Below are 17037 nucleotides of genomic sequence, written 5' to 3'. Positions count from 1 at the left end.
GTGACTCACGCGCATCCCATTGGTCCCTGTTCGTCCAGCACGTGGACTACGAGACCAAGCGCATGCACACGCTGCGGGTGCAGGTGGACAACCGCTACCTGGACCCGCGCTTCCGCTCTCTGGGGCCGTTCCACGACACGGCACTAGTCAAGGTGGCGGTGGAGGACGAGAACGAGCCGCCCGTCTTCCAGCGGTCGTCGTACGTGATGGAGGTGCTGGAGAGCGCCCCCGTGGGCACCATTGTAGGGGCAGTCAGTGCCATGGACCCCGACAATAACCGCAGCCCTGTCAGGTATGTAGAAACACACACACACACACACACACACACACAAAGACTCACACACAGACATGTAACGGATGCCAGCTAGCTTAGATGTGCGTGTGGAACGTTGGTAAACCTCGCATCCCGACGCCTCATGGCATGCGAGCCAGTAGCCTGGGCTTTTAGCTCAATTGTCATCACACTCGACTCCCGGTCTGAGGTGCTGCTGTTTGTGGGTTTGAGTCCGCGTGTGTGCAGGGCTGAATCACGCAGGTTCAACACAACGGCAGGTTTCAGGCACACACACACACACACACACACACTCCCTCTCAGAGTTTTTCATTCTTTCTCTCTGTGTACTGAATGCACTTTTGCTGCCATCAAGGTGAGAGAGTAGAGAGGAGACCCAGTGGGCCACTTCACCAAAATAGCCGCTTGCTCTCCTGAACTGATCAAATCAAGGAACCTTTTTTTAGACTTTAAACAAGAAATAACAGGAAATTCAACTTCATCTAGAACACATTAAATACAAATCACGTACACACACACACACACACACACACACACACACACACACACACACACATAAAGCCATCCTCCTACTGTAGCTCCTGCTTCTCTGCGCTCACGGAAACATACTGCTTCCAGTAACCACCATGGGTCCTACCTAAAAGCCGTCCACCTGGTGCCAGCACAAGCCAACATGGGCACCGCAGCCTGGCTCCACCACAGGACTTCCTGTGTGCGTACATAATATTGGGATGTGTCTGGCGTGGGTGGGACGATGTGTTTGTGTGTGTGTGTGTGTGTGTGTATGTGTGTGTCTGTGTGGTAAGTAGATCTTGGTGTGTGTGTGTGAGCGCGTTGGATGGTGGTAGGTGTGTGTGTGTATGTGTGTGTGTGTGTGTGTGTGTATGTGTGTGGTGGGTGGGGGGTCCTGCTGAGAACAGCTCTTCTGGACTGGCATTAAAAGGCCATTATCTCCCGGCGCTAATCGGAGGAGGAGTCTGCCGCCCACTGAATTATGGCGGATATTAGCAAAGCAATTAGCCATTGAACAAACGCCACCAACTAAATGAGAAGAGAAGCACGGTGCAGCTGGGAAGATGAGGAGGGGGGAAGAGATAGAGCCAAAGAGAGAAAAAGAGAGAGAGAGAGAGAGAGGGAGAGAGAGAGAAGAGGGGGAAAGGTAATTTAGCGATCTGATAAAAAACAGACAGTCAGAGTGTGGAGGTGGTTGTGTAGTGGAGAGAAGGAGGGGATTGGGGGTGGGGGGGGGGCTTCAGAGTTTCAGAAAGAGCCACACGTTCTCCGTACACACACACACACACACACACACCCGTGGGGAGGGTAACATCCTCCTCCCATTTCCTGTGCCGCTTGTCCAGGCCATTAATCAAACTGATATATGGTGTTCATCGGAGAGCACACGAGAGAGAAACAAAACACAAACGTGTAACCTGTGAACCTGTGTGTGCGTACACACACACACACACGCACGCACGCACGCACACGCACACGCACGCACGCACGCACGCACGCACGCACGCACGCACGCACACACACACACACACAGACACGCACGCGCGCACGCGCGCACGCGCGCACGCGCGCACACGCGCACACACGCACACACGCACACACGCACACACGCACACACGCACACACGCACACACGCACACACGCAGACACGCAGACACGCAGACACGCAGACACGCACGCACGCACGCACGCACGCACGCACGCACGCACGCACGCACGCACGCACGCACGCACGCACGCACGCACGCACGCACGCACGCACGCACGCACGCACGCACGCACGCACGCACACACACACACACACACACACACACACACACACACACACACACACACACACACACACACACACGCCCCTCCGTATCTGCGCATGTGTATTCCCCCCTCTAGCGATCAGTGTCTGCGATTAAAACCCTTGGGTCGCACTATTATCTTATAAGAGTGTGCGTGCGGCAGAAGTGTGTCAGCCTCCTGCATTAGCCACTCCCGCCACCACGGCCAGACGCTCTCCAAAGCTCTAAATAGGTCAGACGGATCTCCGTGGCAACGCCGGCCCAGGCTAATGATAAACTTCATTAAGCAGCGAGAGAGAGAGAGAGAGAGAGAGAGAGAGAGAGAGAGAGAGAGAGAGAGAGAGAGAGAGAGAGAGAGAGAGAGAAGGGCATACTTACCTGTGCCCTGGTCTCCTTGGGGCCGAGGAAAGGCACCTCGGGCTAATAATGACTAATACTGCCATTACGCGGACGCACTGTTAACAACGGACATTAGATGTTCCGCTGGCGGGATCATTTCATTTTTGCTTCATGCGCGTTCATAGCTATTCAATTATTTTCATGTGGTTTCACAAATAGGCTTCATTAGCCAGGAGACTGAACCATGTAGAAAACTATCCCTCCATCAGACTGTTAGCGTTGCGTTGTAACAGTGACTGTACAGGTTCGTGATTGTGTGTTGGAAGAGAGAGCTTGACCTCGCCTGCGTCCTGCTCCTGACTGTTGGTCTCCTTTTGTGGGGCAGGTACTCTGTCGACCGGCACACAGATATGGACCGCGTCTTCAATGTGTACCCGGGGAACGGCTCGGTGTACCTTCAGAAGACCCTGGACCGTGAAACGCTACCCTGGCACAACATCTCCATCAGGGCAGAGGAGTTCAGTAAGTGACAGCTACTGCCAAACATCAAAACCCACTTCTGCTGCAACTTCTAATACTAATTTCAAACTCTAATGCCAACATATCGGAACAGTCATGAAACTACAAGAGGTCTTAAAATCAGGCCTGAAATGACAAGGCTAAATCAGCTGGTTTTGATGTGCACTTGCATAACTTCTAACACTTGATCTGAAGTGCTGTGACACAGTTGTTACATAAGCAAGCTGAGGGATTAATCAACATTTGGTTGGCGCTCCCATCTGACTTAAGAGCGTGAAGCATGTCTTAATGTTATGCTGAACACTGCTAATCCTCTTCATCCTTTCAGTTTTCGAGGGATCAATCCCCAGAAATCCCATAATAGTTACCCTTAGTTACGGTTGCATGCGGTCTGCTTGTGTCCTCTCCCAGACAATCTGAACCAGATCAGCCGGGTGCCCGTATCCATCAAAGTCCTGGATGTCAACGACAACCCCCCGATCTTCGCCACCTTCTACGAGACCTTTGTCTGTGAAAACGCCAAAGCTGGACAGGTAAATGCCAGCCCCCCCCCCCTCCAAACAGACACACACACACACACACACACACACTCCTCCTCTTCTTATACCAGTCTCGTCCGTTCCTTCTACATTCTACCCTCAACACTCCTCCCCTCTTACATCTCTGTGTGTTCTCCTCCTCCTCCGTGAGTGATGCTTCCTTTCTGTTTCTCTCTTCTGATCGCTCTCTCCATCTTTCTCACTCCATCACCCCCCCCCCCCCCCCCCCCCCCAGCACAGATGCCATCGATGTGTGTCTCTGAGGGTGACCTTCCTCTGGGGACGGAAATGTGATAAACCTGACTTGGGGAATGAGAATGTGGAGAGGAGGCTATGTGTGGGGGGGGGGGGAGGTGGAGAGAGAGAGAACATGCTGTGCTGTAACTCAGGCACTCCGAGGCACACACAGAGGTTTTCTGTAGCCTCCATCACAACCGTTTCAGTACATTAATAAACCATTCAAGTCCGTTATCTAATAAAGTTATGAACATGTAAAGATGAATTCAGTATGCCATGAAATGTGCGCTCCTCACATTCTCAACCTCAGAATGCTTTTACACCTCATCGCGGATTCAGATGCTAAAGAAAATTGAGCAGAAAATGTGACAGAATCAGACTTTGATGGAGAAATACTTAAGGGCTGTCACTAATGTGCTAATGTGTGTGTGTGTGTGTGTGTGTGTGTGTGTCTGGTGTCTCAGAGGATTCAGATGATCAGCGCCACTGATCCAGACGAGCCAATCGGGGGTCAGCGCTTCTCGTTCCGTCTAGCGCCTGAAGCCTCGGTCAAAGCCAACTTCACAGTCCGAGACAATAACGGTGTGTTCCCATGACAACAGGCACCATCTGCGGCCGTAATGAGAACATTCATAATGCATTAATTAGGAGTTATAGCTCTTTCAAATAAGATTTATTCCCTCTCCCCACTCCTGACAGAGAGCAGAATGTGTCATAAATCATTACAGATCCAGACTTAAAGTTTTAACTTCTTTAACTTCGCTTCATTCCTCACACATGAGCATGATTTCTTTATATCATTCTCTTACACAGGCCATAATAAGATTTCATCATGTAAGTACGGCAGTAGAAAAAGGTTAGATGTGAGACGCAGTTCACTAGGCAGTCAGTGAGTCTCACCACACCACACTGTGATGAAACCCTGGGTTAGGTCATGACTGGCCAGCGTGCGTTCTCAGCGGGTGCTAATTAACTCTGTGCTGAATGTCGAACAGACAACACGGCGATGATCCTGACGCTGCGCAGCGGCTACAGCCGCCTCCACCGCAGCCGCTACCTCATCCCCGTGGTGATCGCGGACGGCGGGAGCCCCATGCTGAGCAGCACCAACACGCTGACCGTGCGCGTGTGCTCGTGCGACCGCGACGGCAACATGAAGCTGTGCAACGCCGAGGCCCAGGCACTGACCGCTGGCCTCAGCACCGGAGCACTGGTGGCCATACTGCTGTGCGTCTGCATACTACTGAGTAAGTACTACAGTACGCACACAGCACTGCTCAGAGTGGCAGAATACACCACAGTCTAGCTCTGTACTATTTTATTATAGGCTACTCTACATCATCCCCTTGGAATTATAAGGTTCTATCTGCATTCTGAATAGTTCCGCGGTAGCATTGATCTCCAAAGTTTTAGAATTCCATAGAATTATTGATAAGTGGAACAAGCCTCTTTAGACATTATGTCCAAAAATACACAACTTCTGAAGTTGTCACAGAATAAGAATGTCAAGTACCGTAACTCAATTTTGACAAAAATGTCAGATAGAACCTTATTCATTCTAAACAATATGGCAATATGATCATTGATACTATGCTACTGGACTGTAGCACAATGTAAGAATTTATTTTCATCATTTTTCAACATACTGGCCAGTGGCCACTTATTTACGCCCACTGTAGTGCTAAAGGGTACCCAGCTAATCAAAGACAGATGAAATGGCTCATACACTGGCAACAACCAGACAGTCTGCATGTGCATTGGCAATGTCAGAAACCCCATTGTCTGTACTATGAGTTATTGCACAACATAATTCATTTGGAGACATTATTTGAAGGGGAAAGAACCACATTGTGTTGTGTCAAGAAAAGTGTATTTCTTTCTATATTGATATGTAGATCAATAATGTTCTAATCAATATCTAGCTATCTTGTCATCAATAACAACACAGCATCATATGCCATATAAGTGCTGTGAAGGATATGTCATATGAAACATGGTGGCCCATAGAGGATGATAGCGTAATTGTACTGGGCCACTAAAGTGATCTTGTGCTTATCAACAACAAATCAAACAACAAATCAAATGTACTTTGTCCAGGCACAAAATGACTTTTTGTTGGATGTTCTGTGCTGATCTTAAATGGAAAGGCATATCTGTTGTGATTCAGAGAAAACAAGCATGTGCAATACTCTTCTCTGTCATTGTTGTTGGTCAATATTTTAGTTTTTGACTCTGCAACCTTAAAGTGTTATGGTGTGTGTGTGTGTGTGTGTGTGTGTGTGTTTGTGACTATCTCTTGTGCTAAACCCAACCCAATATCTTCCCTGTCCCTGTAACCTTGATGTCTGTCATCATAGTAGTCATGGGTCAGTTTCTGTGTTGTCCACGGTCATTATGCTGTCGGTGTCTCTGCCTCTGCGCTTCACAAACTCATCTTGTTGCCGCTCTCCTTCGCTGCCTCTCTTCCCTCGTCCCTTCATATTTCAATGTCACTTTTTGCTATTGTTTTGGGAGTCCTTGAGAATCATGTTGTTATCCCTGCTCTTTTCCATATAACAACTCCTGCTGCTGCTGCTGCCATGCCTCCCGCTCTCTCTCTCTCTCTCTCTCTCTCTCTCTCGCTTCCTCTCTCTCTCTCTCTCTCTCTCTCGCTTCCTCTCTCTCTCTCTCAGTCTTTCTGAGCCCACTTTTCTCTTCATCTCTGAGCTAGTGTTGTCATTTGTCTCCATATCGATCTCTGCTTTTTCTCACTCTCCCTTTCTTTGTTGCAACTTTTTTTCTTTTTTTTCTTTTTACTTTCTCCTCAATGTCATGTTGTTCGCTGTCTCCATAGTGACCATGTTGTCGCCTCTCTCTCTCTCTCTCCCCCCTCCTTCTCTTCCCCCTCTTTTGTCGTCCCTTTCTCTCTCGCTCTCTCTAGTGCTGGTGGTGCTGTTTGCCGCCCTGCGGCGTCAGCGTAAGAAGGAGCCGCTGATCATCTCCAAGGAGGACGTGCGCGACAACGTGGTCAGCTACAACGACGAGGGCGGCGGCGAGGAGGACACGCAGGCCTTCGACATCGGCACGCTGCGCAACCCCGAGGCGCTGGAGGACAACAAGCTGCGCCGCGACATCATGCCCGACGCCCTCTTCCCCCCATTGCCGCGGAGACCGCCCCTGTCCGCGGTCGCCGGCGCGGCGCCAGGGGCCCTCCGGGACAACGCCGACGTGCGGGACTTCATCGCCCAGCGGCTGGCGGAGAACGACTCCGACCCGACGGCGCCGCCGTACGACTCGCTGGCCACCTACGCGTACGAGGGCAGCGGGTCGGTGGCGCACAGCCTCAGCTCGCTGGAGTCGGCCGCCAGCGACGGTGACCACGACTACAACTACCTGAGCGACTGGGGCCCGCGCTTCAAGAAGCTCGCCGACATGTACGGCACCGAGGACAGCGACAAGGATTCATAACGCCGCCGCGTGAGTGACCACCAGGGACTTGGAGGAGGAACGGTCAAGAAAAAAAAACACACACACACACACAACAAACAGTCCCTTACACAAACTCGGTCTCTCTCTCTCTCACACACACACATACACACACACAAATAAACTAGAGCGGACATAGTGCACTGTGCAGGCTCTGGGGACACACTGCCCCCGGTGGCTCAGACATGCGTCACGAGAAAGACGGGAACTCCTGCAAAGGCTTCGACTTTCTATCTTCTTTTCTCTTTGTTCTTTCTCTTTTCTGTTGTCTTTTCTTTTCCCCCAAGTGCCCTTTTTAAAAAGAACCGCTGTCACACCACTAAGCCTGAGCCTTTGGGACAACCAGGAAGTACCTCTCATCGCTTGACCTCAAGCCGCGCAGAACAGAGCCCCGACCTCTGACCTTTGAATCCTGGGCTGATATTAGTCAGTATTAGTTGCTCCCGCTCAGAGCAGTGAAGACCTCTGAGGAAGAAAAAAAACAACAAAAAAAACACAAGCGACAGACTTCTCTTCTCAGCCCTGACTCTGTATAGGAAATACTTTTACTTTTGTCCTGTCTTTTTAATTTTCTCAAAGCATCTGTTACACTTATGGAAAAGTGGGCAGTTATGAAGATGTATTCACATGCACATGCGCACACACACACACACACACACAAATTCATAATCACCCACAACCCATGCTGAAGCTAATAGACACATTACAGTGTTTTGGGGGAGGGGATGTATTGGCGTATTGTGAGTTTGATGACTATGTTTACTGTAACTCAGATACAATATGCTGCCTTATTGTGTTTGTTGGTTAGACACACACACACACATACACAGTAGACACACCTTTAGGGCAGGATAAGAATTCTCCACAGTCGCCAGGTTCAACACAAAAATACCTTTGGACCCCCACTTCACTTAAAATCACACCTCAATATACACCAAAATAAACATCTCAAATCCAAAAGATATCAAAAGTGTAAATCAAGTGTAAATCAACCCATAATGCTCTGGTTGAAGCTAGAAAAGGTTTTATGTGTGTGTGTGCGTGTATGTAATTGAGTGAGAAAATTCTGTTAGTTATTCTTGACTGCACCAGGTGAAGCTTCACTGTTCCAGACAAAGCGCGGGTCTCTTAAGTCCAGATACTCTACACAAAAGAGGTAAGCAGTGTGAAGTAGTGAAGTGAGAAGGTAAAGAAACTGTCAGTGAAAAAAAGTGGAAAGATGTTGTAGAAAAGGAAAAAGATAGAGCAGTTAGAGATTTAATCTTACAGGGCAAGATGGTAAAATCAATAGGACCGAAAGAGAAAGATTTGAGACAAACTGCCTCCAAACACACACACACACACACACACACACACACACACACACACACACACACAAACACACACACATAACCGTTTGGTAGAGCCGAGCACTTTGATAGGTCCGAAGAAATGCAACCAAGCAAAGACGGCAATATTCCCCAGGTCACATTGTCCAAATCCTCACAGGTCATTAATTACACATCAATTACTCATTTATAAACACATGAATACTGTAATTACAACCCACTCCACTCAACCATCTCTCTTAGGCTACACATAGGAGTCAAAAAATATTTCAACACACACACACAAACCATTCCACCTATTATATACTAGCTAATATGACACTGTTTTCCAGTAGCCGGTGGATTAGTGTAGACAGTCGGTGGGGAGGGGAGGGTTAGACACGTTTGTGGTGACTATTTGTGAAAGCGCTTAATGTGGCTTCTTTACAAGCCTTTAGCTGAGAGCTTTTTACACAGACTGGAGACAAATGTTGCTGGATTACCACACATTAACAAGAACACTACTGAAGACGAAGGCGGATGATCATCGGAGTGGTTTTGCTGTCGTTGTAATCGCTGTGACAGGAGACTGAAGGAACTCGTAAAATATCGTACGCCGTCCTCTCTCGTTTCCTTGCTGGCTGTCAGGGGGAGAGAGCACACGATGGAGCGACTGTTTGTCCAAGCAGCTCACGGGACAAACCTAGGAATGGACAAAGGCCCTACAGAGAAAACGGACAAGGTGGTCTTCCACTCCGGGACGTGGAACAAACAAATGACCGAACGGAACGGACGACCGTCAGGATCACTGGACAGCTTTGTGTGCGCGTGCGCACTCTCTCTCTCTGAATGTTTGTGTAGATACAGGAAGCCTGGCTGCAGAGCCTGCCCGTGTGTCTCATGTCCCGTGGGTGAAGTCGTGTAGTCTGACTGTGCGAGTTTGTGCATTTTATTTTTATTTTGGGGGGAGGGTGGGGTGTCCTTTTCTTTTCTTTTTTTTGTCGCTTTGACTGCGAGAGCATCACACAGGCAGGTGCCTCCACCCGTCATCTACGCTTTGTACGATGTGATATTTTGTACCAAAATATTTATATAACTCTGTATGATTAAAAATATGTTGAAAGTCCAGTCTGCTGAGTGTTTGTGTGTGTGTGTGCGCGCACAAGCACACACTGTTGGGAGAGAGGTGCAGTACAAACAGGCATAGTTGTCGACAAGGCTTATGTGCTAGAGGGTTACTCTGCACGCCTGAACAGAGCGTGAGAAGAGAGAGAGAAAGCGAGAGAGAGCTGGTTTCATAGCCTGATTACATGCTAACCAAACGGAAGTGACTCTTAATTAGACACAATCTATAATTAAGATCTTTTGGCAACAGAAATTCGCAGAGCGAGCAAGAGAGAAAGACCAAATATGAGAATGGGAGGGAATAATGGTTGAGAGGGGGAAAAATGAAATTGTTTGCAGTGCAGAAGCAGATGCAAGGCAGATGGTTCCATTTTAGATAATATTCTGTTTAATTGAATCTGATTAACCCTCTCAGCGCTGGGTAGCACAGCAGAGTTCCCCCGCTGCTGATAGGCTGGTCAGCTCCATTGTACTGCTGCCTTTGGATGTGAACACACAGGCTGAGTCAGCTACAGCTACCAGCATTCGCCATGGCAACAGAACACAATTACAAGAATAAACTAGGCAAAAAGTTAAAAAAATTCACTTCTGTTGCGATTTATTACCAAGACAAGGGTATCTTTTAAAACATATACACAGACAACTCCATTACATACAAAACACACACACACAGCTTCAAATACATTAGAAAAGTTTAAGAGAACATCCAAGGGACCGTACACCAGAAAAACACAAATAATCAGAGTTCCACTAAGTACCACCTCAATGTGAATTTTCAGGACCATCTCTTGAATACTCAAAAGTGTTGTGATGAATTCTATGAGGGGCAAATATAAGTACACTGCTAGTCTCTGTTCAACTGTTTGATTGCAAAGCCTTCTTTCCACATGTACTACAGAATTCCTGACAAAAATGTTGTGGCCATTTTGGCAACATTAAAAACTGCCTCAGAAGTTCCCCATTGTCCAAGTCTGTGAATAAAGACTGCTAGTAGCTTATTACATCTAATGCATATGTAGAAGGACTCTTTTCAGTAATGCTTTGCATAAAATTATGTTGCTTTGTTTCTCACACAGAGGTGTCTAATGGCGTTTGAACATTTGAAGCATAGAGTTCTTTTATAGACGTTATTTTTATTTCTTTGGAGAAGGAAACACAAGGCCGCTGTGAATCCCAAAGTGTATAGAAAGGGCTTGGCTTTACCATTTCACTGGGGAGAACAACCCCGCAATAGAACCGTCTCCAGCCAGGGAATGACCGTGAGTGGACAGAATGTCCATTCTTGCATGACCTATCCCTTTTGACATGATGGTGAAACAGTTTAATCCCAATGATGAAGCCTGGACATAATAACACATTAAGATGCTGGCGTACGTGCATTCCCGGTCGGGCACCGTTTCCCCCTGTGATGACCTCTGACATCACTTCCTGCCATCCTCGCCGTCATCGCTCTCCCGCTCCTGTCGCTCGCGCTCTCTCCTCATCTCCTTCAGCTCCTGCCGATACTTCCTCTCGATGAAGCGCTTCTGGTGGGCCATCTGTGGGAAGTTATCTGGACACGCACACGCACGCACACACACACACACACACACACACACACACACACACACACACACACACACACACACACACACACACACACACATCAGCAGGAGCACAGGCAGGTTAATCTATCTACTTCGGTCAGTGGTTTGGCTGGCTGGTCAAAATCATTGCCCGATGGCTGTTCAGGGCTAAACAAAATGGAGTCCATTATTACACATCTACCCATTTATGGCAACAGACAAAGAGGCATCTTCCCACCATGACATTTTCATGTGTGTGTGTGCGTTATTCCATAATTCGGGGTACATTTTGCGGTAGACGTATGTGCCTTTTGACTGAGAGAAATAGATTAATAGTGAAATGTAATCTGTTGAGCTGCAGCTCTACTGTCACAGTGCATCTGCATCAAAGCAGGCTTTAAAACACACACACACCAACAAATGTACACACACACACACACACACACACACACAGGTAGCCATGCATGTACACCCTCCCTCCAATACAACACCCACTACTCGGGCTTGTACTGACAGTCAGGGTAAACACAACACACACACACACACACACACACACACACACACACACACACACACACACACACACACACACACACACACACACACACACACACACACACACACACACACACACACACACACACACAGAGAGAGAGAGAGAGCAAGCAGCACAAGTCACACATATTCTAAAATTGCTGCCTTTCCATGTCTTCTTTCAAGACAGAACCCACTTCAAATCTCAATAGTTGAAAGTAGAGAGGGGGAAACAAAGAAGAGAAGAGGGAGAGGACACAAGACTCGGAGATGACCGTCACTACTCGTCTGTTACAGGATGACTCATGCATGTTGGTGCTGTTTGTTTGTCTGTGTGTGTGTGTGTGTGTGTGTGTGTGTTGTTGAGGCATTCGTGCTTGAAAGTAAGTCTGCGTAGGTGGACATTCATGGTTGTTTTGGTGATCATGATTCGTGATAGGTGGCTTGTGCACATCGTTTCTGTCTGTATGTGTACTGTATGTCTACATATGTTTGTGTGTGTGTGTATGTGTGTGTTTGTGTGTGGGAGGCCTCTCCTCACTGATTGTGTATGTGTATGTGTGTGTGTGTGAGAGAGAGAGTGTGTGTGTGTGTGTGTGTGTGTGTGTGTGTAATGCTTTGTTTAACTTCACTGTGCTGCCAGAGTTTGGACCCAATGGTGGGGGTGCTGTCACTAACCCTCTCAGATGCACAATTGCAATCAAATATGCACGCACATATACACACACACACACATACATATATATGCACGCACGCACACACACGCACAAACCCACACAGGCACACATAGCCCAGTAGTTCTAGAAAACTATCACCACCATCGCTTCATTTTTTTACTCAAACACACACAAAACACACATACACACACACATAAGATGATGATCAAACACACACAGATACACAAACACACTCCACCAGAGGTGAATATACAATGGCTCTCAAACAGGGACTTCTAATGGCATACAAGCACACAGGGAAACAGAATGACAAACTCACACAGACCTACTCTCTCTGCCACACAAAGACAAACACACACCAAACACACACTCACTCACTCACAGCTTAACAATGACAGATCACATAAGGACACTCTCACACATAACATGTTTACAAATGGACAACAACACTCAGTCTCTCACACACACACGCACACACACACGCACACACACACACACAATAAAGCAGACATACACACACACACACACTCAGGAAGTGGATGCAGACAAAGTAGACCCTCAACTTGTCTGAAATGGTTGGTAATTGAATCAGGCAAAAAAATGAAAAAGCTAAAGAGCGCTTGTTGTCGGCCTCAATAATGAACAATCCTCCCCCTGCCTTCTCATTCAGTTTACACACAGGACACTACGGTCACCATTTACCCAGAATCCCTTTTTCCCTCCTGCTCTGTTCATATTATGATGCTCTTGTCTTTCAATGTATTTTTAATGTGTGAGTCGGTATTTCTATATGAGGAACTAATGAAGTACCAGCCCTAAGTTGAAAGTATCTATAGATAACATAGACTTAGATAACAAATTAAGATTTAATATGCAAAAACATTTAACTTGATTTCCACAAATGTTTTTTTAACTATTGTGAATTTCAGGTAATATAAATCAATCTCTGGTAATATTTCAATCCTTAATGCTGGAAATGTGATTGGCACACTCTAAATAAATTAGTGTGTGTGTGTGTGTGCGCGTGTTCACGTGTGTGTGTGTGTCTAAAGGTGGAGAAAACATCTCTGATGGGAAGATAAGGGGAGGAGGGGCTTAAGGAAAGTAGAGAGGAAAGGGTGTGAGCACGAGAAGAAACAGAGAAAGGGAGAGTGGACAGACGAGTGGACAGGGCCATAAAGAGGAGGCAGAAAAATCAACCGAAGAGAAAGAATGGAGGGAGGAAGAGGAGCAGAGACAAACAAAGCGTGCATGCGTGTGCGTCCGCTGGAGGAGGAGGAGGAGGAAAGGTGTCTGGGCGCAGCCCGAGGAGCCAGACGGATGATATTAAACGCAGTGACCTTTTCAGACGGCATCGCTAATCTAGTCACACGAAACGGCAATTTATGAGGGGGGGGAAACGTTCATTTACCAGCAATGAGCATCATTCCATCACTCTGACAGCTGGCTGCGCCAGAGAGAGAGAAGGAGGGAGAGAGAGGGAGACAGAGAGAGAGAGAGAGAGAGAGAGAGAGAGAGAGAGAGAGAGAGATAGAGAGAGAGAGATAGAGAGAGAGATGCTGGCTGGCGAGGGAGGGAGGGAGAAGAAAGGAGAATAAAAGTAAACTTGAGAGAAATGGGAGCGAAAAGGGAAGAAAGCAAGAAAGAACAGAAGATAAATAGGAAAGAGGGAGAAGGAGAAAGGAATGGGCCAGGACAATGAGGAGGAAAAGCCAAAAAAACAACACAAACACACACACACACACACACACACACACACACACGTATGCACACAAACACACATACGACTCCGTCGAATAGGAAAGAAGAGGTAAGGAAAGTAAGTGAGGGATGCAGAAAGGGAGAGAGAGAGAGACAGAGAGAGAGAGAGAAAGAGAGGGAGGGAGAGAGATGAAGGGAGAGAGAGGAAGGGGAGAGGTGAGGGAGAAGCAGGCTGTGCTAATATTTTATGTGGCAGAGGGGTTGGGGGCCGACTAACCACATCAATCACACACGACTGGAGGCCTCATTTAAGACTGGAGTTACATCAGAGCTCACATCGGCACACGTGTGTGTATGTGTGTGTGTGTGTGTGTGTGTGTGTGTGTGTGTGTGTGTGTTTGTGTGTGCACCTGCACAATGAGTCACAGCCAATTAATCCACCTATTTTTTAATGGACTGTTTGATTAATGCACTAGTTCAGATGAAGGGCCAAAATCATTTCACACACACATACATGAACACATACACACACACACATGACCTAATTCACATGCACGCACACAGACCTCTCAATAGCTTGCCACCAAGTGCACTTCAAAACACACGCACACTCCATGCGACACAAACACATTCCTGAACGGACGAGGTGGAAAGCGACAGCTTCGCCCAGTGGGTCTCTGAGAGATGCTAACCTCTTAACAAGCACTCCACACACACACACACACACACACACACACACACACACACACACACACACACACACACACACACACACAGAACAACAGTGGCAGATCCTCTGGAGAGAGTGTGTAATTTGGAGAACACACACACACACACACACACACAGAACAACAGTGGCAGATCCTCTGAAGAGATTGTGTAATTAGGAGAACATAGAGGGACTCAAAGGGGACTGGGAGGACAAGAGTGACCAGAACAATGGAGATGTGTACAAGCACCTCCCTAAAACTCTCTCTATCTCTCCCTCTCACACACACACACTTATGCATTGCTCCCACACACACACATACACACACACACACACACACACACACATATGCTTTGCTTCCAGACACACACACTTATGCATTGCTCCCCCACACACACACACATACTAATGCATTGTTCACACTCACAGTTATGTTGGTTGCACAGTAGTACACAACAATGCAATGAGACGTTCATCAAGTACTTCGGAGTACATCACACATACACACGCACAAGCACTTTTAAAGTAATATGGTTCATTTTTAATGACCGGTGGACTGACTATTACTCGATGGAAAAAATAGTAATTATACCAGGCATTCATTTCCCATGACCACAACATGCCGTTTCATTTTTCTACAGCTCTATTATGTAGTGATGCACCGATATATTGGCAGGCTATCGGTATCGGCCGATTTGGGCCTTTTTTGCTGCCATCCGCCATCTGCGAAACGGCCCATATTAGCGATAAGCGTCGCCAACCTATTCTAAGAGTGCGGATCTGAAAACTTTCTGTAGGGAGTAGCAGAGGGATATGCAAGATTAAAGTGTTTTTCTTCTGTCTCTCTTCTCATTTATTGTTTTCACTTGTTGAAATTTTTTAAAATATATTTTGAATACTTTTTTTGCCAGCAAAGGTGTATCACTTATGTGTAACACTTATAATACTTTTTTTTGCCAGCAAAGGTGTATCACCTATGTGTATCACTTATGTGTAACACTTATAATACAACTCAAAACAAACAAACAATAAGAATAAAAGCTGTAGTTGGCAAAGTAACTCATTTAAGACTGGAGTTACATCAGAGCTCACATCGGCACACACGTGTGTGTGTGTGTGTGTGTGTGTGTGTTGTGTGTGTGTGTGTTGTGTGTGTGTGTGTGTGTTGGAATAAAAGCTGTAGTTGGCAAAGTAACTTACATTTCTCCAAGGCGTCCATGGCGGCGCCCATCTCAGCCTGCTGGATGCTGTGAGGAGAAAGAGGGGGATAAAAGAACACATGAATGAGAGAAGGAATGAATGAAGAAATAAGAGGGATGAAGACAAGAGCGCGATAACGGCGGAGTGCGAAAGAAAGCCGCTCTTTAGCATATTCAGACGTCCTGCTTTTGAAGTCGCTACGAGCGGGGCCAGGGTTGGAGGGATTAAGGAAGAGTGTGTGTGTGTGTCTCTCTCTCTGTGTGTGTGTGTGTCTGTGTGTGTGAGAGAGAGAGAGAGAGAGAGAGAGAGAGAGAGAGAGAGAGAGAGAAAGTGTGTGCTTCCTTTTGTCCAGCTGTCAGGTGTACCTTACGTGAGGGAGCTGAGAACTGTAAATCGTTTTTAGTGTGTGTGCATGTGTGTGTACACGCCTTGAAGCTTAAGTTGGGCACAGATATAAACAGAGCCCGTCAATATGCGTATGGGGGCAAGGTAACGCCAGCTTAAAGCTACGGAAAGCTTGCTCAAGGCAGAAAAAAAAATCTCATGGGACACACACACACACACACACACACACGCGTAACGCATTTCCTGCTATGAGCCTTTAATCTGCCGCCGGCTTTATCTCCCTTTTTCACTTCTCACACAACCTTTACAAACAGCCAGCACTCCTCTTAGCATTTCTCTGTGTGTGTGTCTCTCTCTCTCTCTGTGTGTGTGTGTGTGTGTGTGTGTGTGTGTGCACACCAGCCATATTCAGAGATTTCTCTTACATGCAGTGGTGTGTGTGTGTGTGTGTGTGTGTGTGTGTGTGTGTTTACACCCAAGAAGATTCTGTTAATGTGCGTGTTCAACCACACAGAGATTCTGTTCATGTGCTTCGGTGTCGTTCACACAAAACGTCTGCATGTTAGCATCATATCTGAATCACCCGAAGGGCCGGACCTCCGTTTGACAAAGATCTGCATATACTGTGGAGGACATGTCTGTAAGCAGCTACTGTCTGTCTGCTTGTGTGTGTGTACT

General features: G+C 47.2%; 2 protein-coding genes across 6 annotated transcripts in view; one reads left to right on the top strand and one right to left on the bottom strand.

Moving 5' to 3' along the window:
- The first annotated feature begins 68 nt into the window (after nucleotides 1–68).
- Nucleotides 69–8556, top strand: LOC143130942 (cadherin-6-like). The gene is made up of 6 exons (XM_076290247.1): nucleotides 69–292; nucleotides 2822–2958; nucleotides 3367–3488; nucleotides 4196–4313; nucleotides 4727–4978; nucleotides 6652–8556. Exons 1-6 carry the CDS (start codon nucleotides 207–209, stop codon nucleotides 7176–7178), a joined length of 1242 nt encoding a protein of 413 aa, XP_076146362.1. The 5' UTR covers nucleotides 69–206; the 3' UTR covers nucleotides 7179–8556.
- A 1644-nt stretch (nucleotides 8557–10200) lies between these two features.
- Nucleotides 10201–17037, bottom strand: part of drosha (drosha ribonuclease III) — an 84343-nt gene continuing 77506 nt past the window's right edge. For all 5 annotated transcript variants that reach the window (XM_076290241.1, XM_076290242.1, XM_076290243.1 and 2 more), the window contains 2 exons: nucleotides 16015–16061; nucleotides 10201–11180 (listed from right to left, as the gene is read on the bottom strand). In XM_076290241.1, coding sequence (XP_076146356.1) covers nucleotides 11050–11180; nucleotides 16015–16061 — 178 coding nt within the window. In that variant the 3' untranslated portion in view covers nucleotides 10201–11049. The remainder of the gene's footprint in view (nucleotides 11181–16014; nucleotides 16062–17037) is intronic.

Source organism: Alosa pseudoharengus, unplaced genomic scaffold (assembly GCF_046254945.1).
Source record: "Alosa pseudoharengus isolate Yale_2024_CS ecotype anadromous, Long Island Sound unplaced genomic scaffold, YU_APseudo_1.1 YU_APseudo_1.1_scf_18, whole genome shotgun sequence".
Classification (NCBI taxonomy): domain Eukaryota; kingdom Metazoa; phylum Chordata; class Actinopteri; order Clupeiformes; family Clupeidae; genus Alosa; species Alosa pseudoharengus.
This window is presented reverse-complemented; position numbering and strand designations above follow the sequence as displayed.

Coding starts and splice junctions, on each gene's coding strand:
- LOC143130942 (XM_076290247.1), top strand. CDS start 207: ATGGAGGTGCTGGAGAGCGCCCCCGTGGGCACCATTGTAGGGGCAGTC. Junction 3,489..4,195: donor AAAACGCCAAAGCTGGACAG/GTAAATGCCAGC, acceptor CTGGTGTCTCAG/AGGATTCAGATGATCAGCGC. Junction 4,314..4,726: donor CACAGTCCGAGACAATAACG/GTGTGTTCCCAT, acceptor AATGTCGAACAG/ACAACACGGCGATGATCCTG.